The following is a 15,642-nucleotide window of genomic DNA, read 5'->3' as shown; positions in this document are numbered from 1 at the left end:
TGCATATGGGGCAGCTAGGTGGTGCAGTGGATAGAGCACTGGCCCTGGATTCAGGAGGACCTGAGTTCAAATCCTGCCTCAGACACTTAACACTTACTAGCTGTGTGACCCTGGGCAAGTCACTTAACCCCAATTGCCTCACCAAAAAAAAAAGCATATTAGTGGTAGTCCTGGAATCAAGAAGACCTGGGACCGTTGGGCAAATCACTTAACCTATGTTTTCCTTAGTTTTTTCATCTTTAAAATAGAGATCATGATACCTCTGAGTGTTGTTGCAAAGATCAAATGACATAATAATTGTAAAGTACTCAGCACAGTACCTGGCACATGGTCAATGCTGTGTAAATGTTAGTTATAATTATATTGACTTTAACTAAATTACAGTAATATCTTTATTGTTGTATTCTCTTCTGATTTCTTTTTTCTTCTTGGTACATTTTGGAGTTTTGTGGTGTAGGGAACAGAGAGCCAGTTCAAAGCCTGCTATAGCAGGGTTCTGATCCCACCTCTCATACCTCTGTGACCCTCAGCAAATAATTTTTCTTCTCAGTACTCTAAGCAGCTCTCTAAGAGTATAAGTTGCAGAAGAGGTACTGATTTACATTGGTAGAGGGAGTTTTTGAACCTTCAGCGTACCCATGTAATCATAGCTCTAGTCTCTATCCCTATTACTTGTGTTATATTATTGTACATTTTTGGTGCACATGTTGTATGATTCTGTCTTCACTCTGTGTCTCTTTATATCAGTCTTTGATATTTCTTTTTATTCATAGTTGTTTTAATGCAAAATAATATTCTTTTATGTTTACTTGCCACAATTTATACAGTAATTTTTCCTAGCATTGGACATATGTGTTGCTTAGTTTTGTGCTATTACAAATAAAGCCAGTGAATACTTTTGTACAAATAAGTCTTTTTTATCTTTTAAATACATCCTTAAGATATAGTCATTGTGGTGGGATCAGTGGATTAAAGGGTAAGTTCAGTTTTGAAATTCATTCTATACTAGCAGATTGTTTTCATGAAGATTGAACCAGTTCATAGCCCTAACATGTGTGATTGTATCTGTTTCCACACAGCCTCAATATTACATTTTATTGTTTTAACTCTCTTTGCTGTGTTAATGGATGTAATGAAAAAAATGTATTAAATGCTTACTTTGGAGTTCTTTTAATTAGAATTTCTGATTATTAAAGCTGGAATAGTTTTTCGGGTGGTTATTAACAATTTCTGTTGCTTTGAAAACTGCTCATTCCTATCCTTTAAACATTTATTTATTGGGCAATGCGGATATTCCTTAGGCTCCTGATTTGTAAGGTTAGCCAAAACCCTTAAATGGCTATGACAGAATGTAATGTGTTTCCATTTTACTTTTTAGCCACATCTTTTTCTTGAGTTATTGGAAACATTGAACAATGGTAATTGGACAAGGCCTAACATTCTAAGAGCATAATGTTCCTGCCAGCAGCTTTGGAAGGCTTTCGCCTATCTGAATTCTGACTAACTTTTCTTTTTAGCATTTTCAGTGCTCCAAGTAAGTCACACACAAGTGATGCAGATTCTGGAACATTTGACTCTGATCTCTGCTAGTGAACTTATACCATATGCAGAAGTTTTGACATCAAATATGAACCAGCTGTTGAATTTGGGAGTTCCACGGAGAATTCTTCAAACATTTAATAAACTGTGGATGGTTCTTAATACTGTGATGCCTAGAAGGTAACTTCTTTTTATTGTTTTAATGGCATAAACGACTTAAATTGACAGCAGGGACAATGTTTTATGCTAGTCTTTGAAAGGTCTTTTCGTCAGTTATAGTGATAATTATGGAACATTTATTTGTCTTACAAATGGATAATGCACTTCATGTTAAAAGCATAAAAGAATATTAATCAACTTTAAAGATAAGTAATAGTGACATGAGCCTTATCACAGGAGAAACAGAAACTTATTCGTGTTTCTGACTTTTTTTTTTGTAAAGTGAGTTAAAAGTGAATTTCTCAGTGGTAAAGCACCGGCCCTGGATTCAGGAGTACCTGAGTTCAAATCCGGCCTCAGACACTTGACACTTACTAGCTGTGTGACCCTGGCAAGTCACTTAACCCTCATTGCCCTGTAAAAAAAAAAAAAAAAACCCAAAAAAGTGAATTTCTAGTTTTCTGCAGCTAATTGTAGTGATTTGACTTGTTTACTTGCTGTTTGACATACTAATGTCTAATCATAGAGTGGATATCCCTTGCTATAGATTTTCATATATTTAAAAATACAAGTTTTGATTCTGTGTTGGCTTCATTTTTCTACCTTTTGTTTTGATGAAATCATAGTAATTTACATTTATATAGTATCTAACTATAAAGTTTATTCACATTAAAGTGTATTCACATTTGTTGTCTCATTTTAGCCTTTCACATCCTTTCTGACATAGGTAGGACTGATTAATATATTGAATAGATAGGTGATCCAGATAAGTTGAAATAATTTTTGAATGTTTAATTTATTTTTTCTCATCAGGCTATGGGTTATGACAGTGAATGCACTGCAGCCATCAGCGAAGTTAGTTAGACAGCAAAAGTACACACAGAATGACCTGATGATTGATCCTCTCATTGTCCTAAGGTGTGATCAGAGGGTTCACAGGTAAATGTCACTTAATGTAAATGTTTTTCCATACTACAATGCTTTGGAGGTTCCTAAGATAATACAACATTTAGTTAAGTTCCATATATAACAACACCTAGTGTTGTTAGAGAAGTGAATTTGCAACCTAATCAGTATTTTTAAGGTGTTTTTTTTCATGACCTTGAAGGTTGGGTAATACTTAAGAAAGGGAAGCACATTTCAGGTAGGGGAGACAATGAGCAAAGGGTAAAAACAAACAAAAAAAGGAATAAAGGAGGCTTATTTGTAGTATTATTGAATGGAACAGCAAGACCAGATTTGATGGACAGCTCACTTTAGGGAATACTGAATTTGAAAAGAGTAAGTTGGGCCCTTCTTAGGAAAGTCTTCTGAGTAGTAGGTTTTTTTAAAGCAGGAAAGATTTGATGAAGACATAATAGGGTTGTATAGAATGGATTGGAAGGTGGTGAGACTCTCAGAGGCAATGAGACTCGTTGGGAAGGTATTTCCTTATTTCAGGCATGAGCTGATAAAGGCCTGGCTGGTGTAGGGCAGTAATAATGAAAGTAGAAAGGAAAGGACAAAGAAAGAAAATATTAAAAAGGAAGGGCATGGTAGCTAGTTCTGGTAGGACAAGGGAAAAGTTGAATTATGGCCCTGACTTACTAGGCCTGATTAATTAGAATAATGATGATGCCATCAAAGGAATTAGGGAAGTTGAGAATGGGGTGGACACTTTTGAGGGGATATGATGAGTTTGGTTCAAAAGTTTAAAGCATTGTTTAGAGATTCATATGAAAATGTAGCAGGCAGTTAAAGAAAGCTTCTGGATTCTTGGATTTGGTATTAAGATACTTGAGTTTTAGGGGCAGCTAGGTGGCACAGTGGATAAAGCACTGGCCCTGGATTCAGGAGGACCTGAGTTCAAATTCAGCCTCAGACACTTGACACTAGCTGTGTGATCCCAGGCAAGTCTCTTAACCCTCATTGCCCTGGAAAAAAAAAAAGATACTTGAGTTTGGATCAAAGAAGAGTTAAGGTAAGCATGAGTTTTTTATGGGAGAAAAAAACCAGGAAATTGAATTTTGGACCTTGGTAAATACCTGCAGTTAGTGGGTAATAGATGGAAGAAGGACCAAGAAAAGACAGAGGAGAAATAGTTAAAAGAGGATGAATTTATACTCTTTCCATCATTTTTCCTCTTTATTTTATCAGTTATCACAATTTTGGGAGGTAAGGTTTGTTGTTTTTTTTGAGGAAAGCTTTCACAGGCATTGAGTCTAAGATTTGCAGATAGTGCTAAGCATTTTTAAATAGCTGTAGAAAATCATTACTGAAAACTTGTTATGTATCAATCTTTGGCTACATTTACATAGGTATAGTCTTTATTTGTTAGCATCATCTTGAAATACAAAGGTGAATGAGAACAAATGCATTATTTTTTCATTTCTTGGAGTTAAGAAATCTTAGTTGGGAGAGCATTGTTTCTTCTCTATACTGTTGGCTTTCTTTAATCATTCAGTCTGGAACATTCTCTGGCTAATTGTGAATATTTTCATGTTTGTGTGTGTTAGGTGTCCCCCTCTAATGGATATTACTCTGCACATGTTGAATGGGTATCTTCTTGCTTCCAAAGCCTACCTTAGTTCACACCTGAAGGAAACAGCAGAGCAGGATATTAGACCTGCCCCAAATAATACACTAGGCTTAGTGGTACAGAATGATGCTCCGGAGGTTACCAGAGAAGAATTAAAAAATGCATTGCTGGCTGCTCAGGTAATATGGTAAAACCCAATTATAAAGCACCTCACTGTTAAATGCATTTGGTTCTAATATGGGTCATATTATATGCCCTGTGTACAGATTGAGTTATGGCACAGTCCTTTTATTATTTTTTTATTTTTAAATTTTTTTAGTGAGGCAATTGGGGTTAAGTGACTTGCCCAGGGTCACACAGCTAGTAAGTGTTAAGTGTCTGAGGCTGGATTTGAACCCAGGTACTCCTGACTCCAGGGCCGGTTCTCTATCCACTGCGCCACCTAGCTGCTCCAGTCCTTTTATTATTACAAAAAGTTTATATTTGTCCCCAGCACTAGTCATATGAAAAACTTTAGCTGTATTGAGAAAATAATCAGGGATCTTGATAATCTAACTTTATTATTCATCTTAATAAATTATGTTTTAATCCTTCCAATAAAGTCATACTCTGCTACTTTATTGTCATGGCAAGTGATCAGAGGCTGCATGGTTGGAGGATAAGTGCTGGGAGATACTACCAAACTGGCAAGGCGTTGAGCATGAGTCTGACAGTAGCCTCTGTGCCTGTTGTCTAACTACCAGCCTAGCTAAATTATGAGAAGTATTACTAGAAGATTTGCTACCAGCTAATGATTTTTTGGCCACATAATTCATGAAGATTGTATGCTAAGATACAGAGAGTTTGTGATATGCATAGGGAGAGTGTGTGTCTATGTGGATTAAATTACAGGTCCTTTCAAATATTGAAGTGATAAGTATGTTTGGACCACAGACCTCAATTTCTGTTTCTTGGTTTACTTTTTTTTTAACCAACAACATAATAATTCAGTTTTGTTGTGTAATGTGTAATGATGTAATAATAATGTAAACGAGTAAAGAAATTAGGATGAAGCAAATTTTTACCTGACTTTCCAGAAGGTCATGACTACTATATCCTTGAAAGGAAAGTTATATAGACTAATGAGATAATAAAACATAAAGTGCTTTTAAAACTTCAAAATGGAAATCTTTGTTAGAGCAAGGATTCTTAACCTGGGACCTGGGATTTAAAAAAAAATATTTTGATAATTGTATTTCTTTATAATTGGCTTCCTTTGTAATCTTATACATTGTATTTTTTTGCATTTAAAAATATTCTGCAGAGTCCTTAGGCTTCACTAGACAAAATAGGCTAAGAAAACCTGATCTATGGTTACATTGCTTAAAATTTTTTGACTAGAAAGCAGAAAAAAATAATTAGAATGAATCTAAATAGTGTAAATTATTTGTCAAGGCTATCCTGGATATAATATCTGTAGTTCCTGAGTAGTCAAACATGGAACAAAAGTTTGCCTTTAACATGTGGGTCAACAACAAATCATGATAGAGGTATTATAATAAATTCTCCTCTGTGGAGACAAGATTGGTAGTGGTGGTGGTGACTGCTAGCAGGTTAACTCCCAATAAATTCTTTTGTTCTAAGCCTATTATCAAGGTAATATAATGGGCTCTCTCTACAATGTCTCCAAACTTTAGGCCTTTAGTAGAGCTCCACATTATGAATTAACATTTTGCTTTGCCATTAACACCTTACAAGGGAGTAGTTGGTAGTTAGATGAGAGCAAGAATAAAATAGAAGATAGTTCTCTGGAGGATAGAATAGGAAGGCAGATGGAAGAGGAGGGTGCTGAAAGGTGTGGTAGCCAGAAACAAACTGCCCCTGAGGTAGACTCAATTGCTGCTCAAAATCACCATGCCTGACATAAATTGCCAGTGCCTTGCCTTATTTATCTTTTTGAAGTAGGTGTAAATTATAAAGAATTAGAGTAAGTATATAGAATCAAATGATATACAACTATATAGAGTAAAATTTAGTTTAAAAACAAGATTTCTGACATTTACTATGTTTTCTTTCTTTGTAGGATAGTGCTGCTGTCCAGATTCTCTTAGAAATTTGCCTCCCTACTGAAGAGGAGAAAACTAAGGGTATTATTCAGAGTACTGTTGCTACTAATAATAAGGGGATAGAAGAAGGAGAAGACAATTTGCTTTGTAACCTGCGAGAAGTTCAGTGCCTTATCTGCTGTTTATTACACCAAATGTACATTGCTGATCCCAACATTGCTAAACTTGTTCATTTTCAGGTTTGTTTTCAGAGTTATTCTTTGTTTTCATTTTATTTTTTGGGGGTGGCAAAGGATAACTGAAATGGGTAATGTCACTGGGATTTCATCTGCTATTATGTTCATTTATAGAACTGGAAAAAATCTAGCTGTTTTAGTAATAACATTTTTCACTAAGCATATTAGTGAAAAATATGACTACAATGGGGACATTTGTCCTGAACTCTCCTTTCTGTGTGTCTCCTCCACTCCTTGTAGCAGTAAGAAATTTTATTGGCCATTGGGTCTGCCATTGGGATATGTGTTAGCTGTGAAGTCTTAGGATCTGAGATTGATAAGTCTCAGCTTTGTTAAGACTGAGCCTTGATTCACATATCTGTGAAATGAGGATAATAGTCTGTTCAAATATGATGACTTTGTAGCTATAAAATGCTATTAGTTAATAATATGTATCTAACTAGTGTTTTTTCCTTCATATTGGAATAGGGTTATCCATGTGAACTTTTGCCTCTGACAGTGGCAGGTATTCCATCTATGCACATCTGCCTGGATTTCATTCCTGAGCTAATAGCTCAGCCAGAACTTGAAAAACAGGTAATGAATCCATTGAGGCTTTCTGGTATTGGTCAGTTTTGAGTCTTGATAACAAGTTTAAGTATACACCTTAAAAACATTTTTTAACACTTCCATTTATAATCTAAACTAGGTAGTAGCTTCTTACTGATCTCCTAGGTTCCAGTCTTTTCTTTACTCCATATCATACCTTATGCAACTGTGAGACTAATTTTTTTAATGTGTAGCTCTTGGCTCATTATATACCAGGCCTCAAATTTCTTAGCTTTACAAAGACCTCTCTACCTGTGTACTGTTATTTCCCATTACTGTCCTTGATCATCAGCCTGTATAGGCTATTTGTCATTTCCCAAATATGCCTGGATCTTTTCTAAATTAACATATTGTTAATTTAGCAAATATTAATAATTTGTGTTTAAGAACCCTGACATTCCTTTATCTCCTAGTAATCTTCTAGCAGTTTATCTACTAAACCTATCCTCATGACCTCCTGATCCTTCCACCTTTTGGTACTTTCCTGAGCTGTCACCTTTGCTTTGGCTATACTCTACTTCCTTTCCATTTTTAACCCTCTGGAGAAGAAGTTTGACTATAACTGTCTTCTACACTTGAATCCATTGTTTATTTATCTTATTGCTACTCATTCTTTGCCAAACCCTGACTTGGATTACTCTCAGGAATTCCCTCTTTCAGATGCATTCACCTAATGCTGATGTGAGCTGATAGGAAGTCAAGCTAATCTGAACTGAGCTCTTACTGAAACAAAGCAATCCTTCTACTCTTCCTTAACTGTTTTTTCCCCCCTACTTAACATAGTGTCTTTTCAGACCTCTGCTCTTCTCCTACCCTCAGCTGCAGATGTCCATCATACTTTACTAAGGAAATTGAGGCTATTTGCCTTGATTTCTCCTTTCTCTCTATCTCATCTCTCATCCCCCTACCTCATCCAGTGCTCTCTTTTTCTATGCTCCAATTGCTGATGAAGGATGGACCTTTTCATCAAAGTTAATCATTTCACATGTGCTTTTTTTTAATCATAAAAGTATTTTATTATTTTCTGGTTACACGTAGAGATAGTTTTCAACATTTGTTTCTATAAGATTTCTATTTCCAAATTTTTCTCCCTTCCTCCCATCTCTCCCCCCTCCCCAAGACAGCAAGCATTCTGATATAGGTTATATATGTACAATCACATTAAACATGCTCACATGTACTCTTTTTTTTTTTTGGTGGGGCAGTGAGGGTTAAGTGACTTGCCCAGGGTAACACAGCTAGTAAATGTCAAGTGTCTGGGGCCGGATTTGAACTCAGGTCCTTCTGAATCCAGTGCTGGTGCTTTATCCACTGTACCACCTAGCTGTCCCCTCACATGTACTCTTGATCTATCCCTTCCTCTCTTCTCTAGCACATTGCCTCCACTGTCATCCCCCCATTCTCTGATCTTTAATCTCTCCCTATCTACTGTTTCATTTTCTGCTATTCACAAAAATGCCTAGTTTTCCCTTATCTTTAAAAAAATCTTCAAGAGTTTTTACCAACTCCATTAGCTGTCATCCCATATTTCTTTTTCCCTACTCAGCTAAATGCCTTGAAAAGGTTTTCTATATTTGTTGCCTTCACTTCCTGTCCTCATTATGTTCTTAAAACCCTCTGTAGTCTGGTTTCCAACCTCATCTGTCAAGTGAAACCCCCAAGTTACCACTGATCTCCTAATTGTCAAATCTAATGGTCTCTTCTCCAGTCTTTTTTTAATCTCTCTGTAGCACTTGACATTGTTGACCACCTTCTCTTCCTGGACATGCTCTCCTCTTTTTGGTTTTCATGATACTAGTTTTCCCCCTTCCTGTCTTGATACTCTTCAGTCCACTTGGCTGACTTTTCATATCCCATCCCCTAAATGTGGGTATCTTCTGAGGCTACATCCTGGGCTCTTCTGAATTGTTTCACACTTTTTTTTTTTGTCTCACACTTTTTACGTGGTGACCTCATTAGCTCCCTTGGGCTCAGTTCTCATCTCTTTGCTCATGAATCCCAGGCACATATACATAGCCCCAGTGGCTTTGTACAGTTCCATTCTTGCTTGCATCATGAGCTGTCTGTTGGACATTTTGAACTGGATGTTTCATAGGCTTTTCCACTTTGCCAAATCATTTCCGATACAAATAAGGTTAAGAACTCCATGTTGTAGATCCTGTCTTCCTTCCTGAATATCTTACTTGTTTACATTGATTGCACTTGAACACAAATAAGACAAAACACATCTGCCTTAGAGTTCTCTTCTTTGCTAGATGATAATAAAATCCTTTAGGAAAGAGATGATCTTCATCTTTTTTTTTTCTCCACAATGTATATTTGTTAACTGAATGCCTTTGAAACATTATAACATTTCAGTTTTGCTTTTCAGGTATTTGCTATCCAGTTGCTTTCTTACTTATGTATCCAGTATGCATTACCAAAATCACTGAGTGTGGCCCGGTTAGCTATCAATGTCATGGGAACAATGCTGACAGGTGTGTTACTGGACCACCAAGAGACACAGTTCAATTTGTAAATTTTACTAATTTTAGTAAAGCGACTTGAGTTGTTGTAATTGTTACAAATTCAGCATTTTATATATTTTTAAATAATAAATATACAATCCTAAAATAATAAAAACACATAGTATCTTTACAAAACATTTTGTTCCCAATAGCCCTTTGAGGTAGTGTAAATAATATCCTCTTTTACAGGTGAGGTAACTGAGACCCAGGTGAAATGATTTTATGTGGGGTCAAACACAGTGTCAGAGCCAGAAATTTGTACCAGAGTCTTCTTTACTTTAGTGCTTTTTCTCCCACAGCATGCTGCTTCTCAGAAGTTTTGTGTTATTCTAAATAAGATTTATGATTAGTTTAAAGTTGCTGAGCCAATAAGCCATCACAGTATACCTTATAATTTGTGAATTTTTATTATTGCTAATGGCTGCCTATATATAAAATATGACAAGTTTTTTTAAGTCACTGTGTCTATGATAAAATGGATTTACAGTGACTTAAAAAAAACAACTCTTCCTATTTTTAAGTGAGGACAATGGATAAATTATCTTCCATATATAATTAATTACCTGTGGTTCTTATAATATATGAATATCAGTAGAAATAAGAACTTAAAAATAATGACAAAAGTCTTATCTCTAATTCATGACACTTTCTGTAGAGAAATTTCAGGGGCAGCTAGGTGGCGCAGTGGATAAAGCACTGGCCTTAGATTCAGTAGGACCTGAGTTCGAATCCAGCCTCAGGCACTTGACACTTAACTAAGCTGTGTGACCCTGTGCAAGTCACTTAACCCTCATTGCCCTGGAAAAAAAAGAAAAGAAAAGAAAAGAAAAATTTCAATAAAATAACACATCGAAAGTTAAAGGTTAAAAGTATATTAGTGGAGGGGGGTGCGGCTAGGTGGCGCAGTGGATAAAGCACCGGCCCTGGATTCAGGAGTACCTGAGTTCAAATCTGGCCTCAGACACTTGACACTTACCAGCTGTGTGACCCTGGGCAAGTCACTTAACCCCCATTGCCCCACCAAAAAAAAAATGTATATTAGTGGGGTGGCTAGGTGACGCAGTGGATAAAGCACCAGCCCTGGATTCAGGAAGACCTGAGTTCAAATTTGGCCTCATACATTTGACACTTACTAGCTATGTGACCCTGGGCAAGTCACTTAACTCCTGTTGCCCTGCAAAAAAAAAAGTATATTAAATGCATTCATAGATTTCATGGGATATTGTATTGTACCATTACTGACTTTTAGTTTTTAAATTAAAATGATAAATATTTTTGTATTTATATCACCTTCATTTCTGTATATATCCCCATGGGGCAGCTAGGTGACACAGTGGATAGAGCACCAGCCCTGGAGTCAGGAGGACCTGAGTTCAAATCTGGCCTCAGACACTTAACACTTACTAGCTGTGTGACCCTGGGCAAGTCACTTAACCCCAGTCGCCTCACTTAAAAAAAAAAAAGAAAAAAAAAAGAATTAATATATCCCCACTTCTTTCTCTGCCTAGTAAGCAATTCCTTGTAAAAAAGGTGAAAAAAGGAGAGGAAATAAAACACTTCAGCAAAACCAATCAGCATATTCTTGTCTGAAATTATATGCAGTATTCAATATTCATGGTCTCCTACCTTTTTTTCAGGGACAGGGTGGTGTATTTTTCCTATTCTACTTTAAGGCAAACATTTTAAATACATGAATTATGAGATAATTAAAGTGCTGGTTTGGATATTAGTATTCACATTTGCATTTCTTCAAATCTTTTTTTTTTTTTATAAACAGTTTTAACTCAGACTAAGCGGTATGCTTTTTTCATGCCAACCCTACCGAGTTTGGTGTCTTTTTGTCAAGCATTTCCTCCACTCTATGAGGACATCATGTCTTTGTTGATCCAGATAGGACAAGTTTGTGCCTCTGATGTTGCAACACAGACGAGAGATATCGATCCAATTATTACACGTAAGTAGTTGTCTAGGTCTCTTAAAATTTTAATATTCTCTCTCAGTTATATGGTAGAGAGGATTATTTTTTGACATAGCTTAGATTAACCACTGAGGTTTTTTTTCCAACTCTTGAGGTTCTGTGATTCTTTGAACACAAGACCAGCTTCTTTGTCTTGATTTTGGTTTCTTCTCATTTTACTTGAAGGTCTTCAGCAGCTGAAGGAGAAACGAAGTGGATGGTCAGGAATATTCAAAGACCTAGCTTATAAAAATGGAATCAGGGATATAGGAAGCCTGGACCCTGATGTGCAACTATGCCAGTGTGTTGAAAGCACAATAATTGAAATTATAAACATGAGTGTTAGTGGAGTTTAACAAAGACATGAATGAAATCGAAGCTGTGTGCAGCATAAACCCACCATGATTCTGCATTTGATACCTTTTTTACTGAATGAGAACAGTAGTATCTTGGAAGCACAAAAAGACAACATACAATTGAACTCAAACTTGACCTTGCTGAGAATTATGCTTTATGTCTTGCCTATTTTTGGATAAAAGTATATGGATCTAGTTTGCTGGTATGTTTTTCTAGTAGCACTTGTTAATTGAGCTTCTTTCCAGTGATTTCAGCATCATGTTTAGCTTCTGAAGTTTGAAGTCAGTAAGTAGCCTTAGTGTTCATTTTGGCTTTCATTTTGAGACTGAGTGTTGCAGTAATGGCAAAGAGAAAAAAGAATCAAAGGAAGGGAGGATTCAGGGAAAATCAGGGCTTAGATACCCAAATAGAAATGTCAAGGACTTGCAATACAAATAATGCAAGATGAATTCTCATTCTCAAGGATTAGTGTTAAGAAGACTAAGAAAAGCAATTTGCTTTTCTAAGTGATTTTCATGGAATTGCAGATGAGGACTTTAAAAATTCTACTTATATGCTTCAATTATTGCTATTGTGTGAAGCCATATGTCAGAGGTACTTGAATAATTTGGAAATTTATGATTCTGCTTTAGAAGTGTTTATAGAAACACCTTTTTGCAAAGCAGATCCTGAAAGGTCTAAGTTAGTTTTAAAAAAATGTTTATTTTTATAACATTAGTTAACTTATCTAATGTTTAGAGGGGTGAAGTTCAAAGATATTTAATTAAACAAAAATTAGAGCCATAAAACCCACTGAGTTAGTGATCTCTTGATTTGTCATTGAAAATTCTGCATTTCAGGAGGTCTTTGGCAAAAAACCTCTTCTGTGTTTGTTTGTGGAGGTGTGCACGTGTGTGTGTGCATGTACTCATAATAATTGTGATCCTCAGGAAAATTGGGCAGTGGGGAATGTCGTCATAGTAAGTCATATTGTAGTCCTCTGTGGGTAACTTTCCTTTAAGTTAGACATTATGTGAAGTCAGGGCCCCTCATCTTCATTTTGTATACTGAAGAAGTCAGTGTCCAAACTAGATATACTTTTCTTTTATTTCTTTGGTGTACATGGATGATAAATTCTTGCACTCTGAATGGACCCCTGTGCTTATATGTGAAAATAAGTAGAGTGATACTTTTCCTCCTGGTGTATAGTTATATCCCAATTCCTTCCTTTGTAAAATGGGATTACATTGACCGTACCTCTTTAGGAGAGTCAAATAAATTTTTCTTAAAGGTCCATTAAGTATACAATATCACATTTCATAATATATTTATAACATTTCTTATATTTAGCTTTTGGTTAACAATCCTAGGGCAAAATGAAAGCATTTAAACAATAGCATTGAAAGAATTTTCATATTTTTAATTAAATCAGTTTTATATTCCCATAAAGAAACAACTGTTGCTGTTTTCTTTTAAAAACTTCAACCTTGGAATAGTTTGGGTGCATAGGCTGTCTTTTTCTTGGAATTCAGAAAAGGTTGAAGTATATTTTCTAACGAAATGAACAATACACATTCCAATCTATTTTTTTCCAAAGACTGCTAGTCAAAACTTGATGTTACATATTTGTTGATCTGTAAATAAAATATGTAAATACATTAACAAATTTTATTATTCATGTATTTTATGTTAAAGTAAAATTTGTCACAATGCAATATTTTTGATTTAAGGAAAAATGTGTGCAACTTTTGAATATTTGTTTATAACATCCATACTCTTGGTATTAAATGGACTTGAATTTTTTGGGGGAGTGCCTTACTTCAAATTACTTTTGAACCAAGAACTGCACTTCTTAGCATATCTTTTAACTTTTTTTTCTTTAGGTAGTCAGTCTCCTTTACTAAATACCTACTGTGTGCTAGACACTGTGCTAAGTGCTGGAAATACAGAAAAAGGCAAAAGACAAGTCCCTACCCTCAAGGAGCTCACAAGCCAAATCGGGAGACAATTAGCAAAACAATATGTACAAACAAACAAGCTATATAGAGGATGAATTAAGTAAAATTGTTTGTCCTTTGTTCCCAGAGAGAATTATGACATCTGGTGATGGCATACATGACTTGCACTGAATTGGATTTTAAATGAAGGTGGGCTCTGCAAGTTCACCAACCTCACTCTCTCCTCCAGAGCCATCTGAGTCCAGTGACAAGATATATACCAGGACGACTAGGGGTGTGTTCAAAGCAGTTGGGTTAAGTGATTTACCCAGGGTAACAGCTAGTAAGTGTCTGAGGTGATTTGAATTCTGGTCCTTCCAACTTCAAGGCCAGTGTTCTATCCACTGCAGGATAAATAGGATATAACTAAAAGAAGGAAGGCACTAGAAATGTTATATCAGCAAATGTTTATTTTGAGTACTTGAGGGACACAAAGTACAACCCAAACCCAAATACAAGACCTACACAGGAGAAAGGTTTCCAAGCAATGCAGCAAGGATTAGGAGAAAGGACTCATTTCAGGGAGTGACAGAAGGTTGTTTTAAGATAGATTCTAATTTTATATCATATTTAAAATATATTATATTTTGTGCTAACTGGAGTAAAAAGCCAAGCAAACTATTTCTAAGGCAGAAAAGTGGATCTTGTTGCTGTTGAAATTACTAGGACTTAATTTTTTTTTTTGTAGAGCACTTTTGGAACATGCTAATGTGGCCAGTTTACTTGCAGGTCAGTAAACTGAGGCACAAAAATAAAGCAGCTTGGTGGATTTGTATCCGTGGTGCTGCTGCTTATCACTGCTTATATGATTTGGAGCAAGAAACTTGTTTTTTAGAAGGAAGGGGGCAGGGGAGCCTTTGGAATCCATTCAATATCAGTGGCGGCCACTTAGGAGTCTTTTTTCCCCCACTCAGTAGCTTGCTTGCTTTATCTATCTATCTATCTATCTATCTATCTATCTATCTATCTATCTATCTATCTATCTATCTATCTATCTATCTATCTATCTAATCTATCTAATCTATCTAATCTATCTATCTAATCTATCTGATTAAAGATTTTTTCCAATATAGTTTTCAACATTCATTTTTGTAAGATTGCAAACAATCTGATATAGGTTATATGTACGTGATTGTAGTAAATATTTCCATATTAGTCATGTGAAAGAAGAATCAGAACAAAAGGGAAAAGCCACAAGGAAAAAAAAACCAAAATAAAATGAAAATAGTATGCTTAGATCTGTATTCAGACTATAGTTCTTTTTCTGCACGTGGTGAGCACTTTCCATCATGAGTCTTCTGTAATTGTCTTGGATCATTGTATTGCTGGGAAGAGTAGTCTATTAGCTGATCATCGTATGGTTCTGCTCACTTCACTCAGCATCAGTTCATTTAAGTCCAGATTAGAAAAACAAGTCTTAAACCCGCTCGGATGCCGCACTTCCGCAAATAGTACAGTCCCTAGTACAGTCCAAGTCGCCCAGGTTGACCTAGCCAAACGATCTTTGCTCAAGCGCCTTAAGGTGAGTCACCTGGTTTCCAAAGAAACGGAAGCCACTGGCTAGTATTGATTTCTTTGATCAAAACGGAAGACGTTTTCCTCTTTGCCCCACCAGGATTGGCTGCAGAGGGTCAGCCTTCTCTTCATCCATCCGTCGCGTTTGGATTGCGGGCAGCTCATCTCATCTCCTGGCAGCGATTGGCTATATGAGGCCAACCCCCTCCTCCCCCAATCTCCGCATTGTCATTGGTTGACCAAAT

The 15,642-nt window shown here is 36.1% G+C and overlaps 1 protein-coding gene across 2 annotated transcripts in view; it reads left to right on the top strand.

Annotated features, from left to right (window-relative positions):
* INTS2 (integrator complex subunit 2) overlaps positions 1–13,600 on the top strand; it is a 48,359-nt gene extending 34,759 nt beyond the window's left edge. For both annotated transcript variants that reach the window (XM_044002307.1, XM_044002308.1), the window contains exons 18-25: positions 1,518–1,719; positions 2,512–2,637; positions 4,194–4,395; positions 6,279–6,500; positions 6,966–7,073; positions 9,457–9,562; positions 11,370–11,546; positions 11,736–13,600. In XM_044002307.1, coding sequence (XP_043858242.1) covers positions 1,518–1,719; positions 2,512–2,637; positions 4,194–4,395; positions 6,279–6,500; positions 6,966–7,073; positions 9,457–9,562; positions 11,370–11,546; positions 11,736–11,905 — 1,313 coding nt within the window. In that variant the 3' untranslated portion in view covers positions 11,906–13,600. The remainder of the gene's footprint in view (positions 1–1,517; positions 1,720–2,511; positions 2,638–4,193; positions 4,396–6,278; positions 6,501–6,965; positions 7,074–9,456; positions 9,563–11,369; positions 11,547–11,735) is intronic.
* Positions 13,601–15,642: the final 2,042 nt, after the last annotated feature.

This window comes from Dromiciops gliroides, chromosome 4 (assembly GCF_019393635.1).
Source record: "Dromiciops gliroides isolate mDroGli1 chromosome 4, mDroGli1.pri, whole genome shotgun sequence".
Taxonomy (NCBI): domain Eukaryota; kingdom Metazoa; phylum Chordata; class Mammalia; order Microbiotheria; family Microbiotheriidae; genus Dromiciops; species Dromiciops gliroides.
The sequence above is the reverse complement of the archived record's forward strand: the minus strand, read 5'-3'. Positions and strand labels throughout refer to the sequence as shown.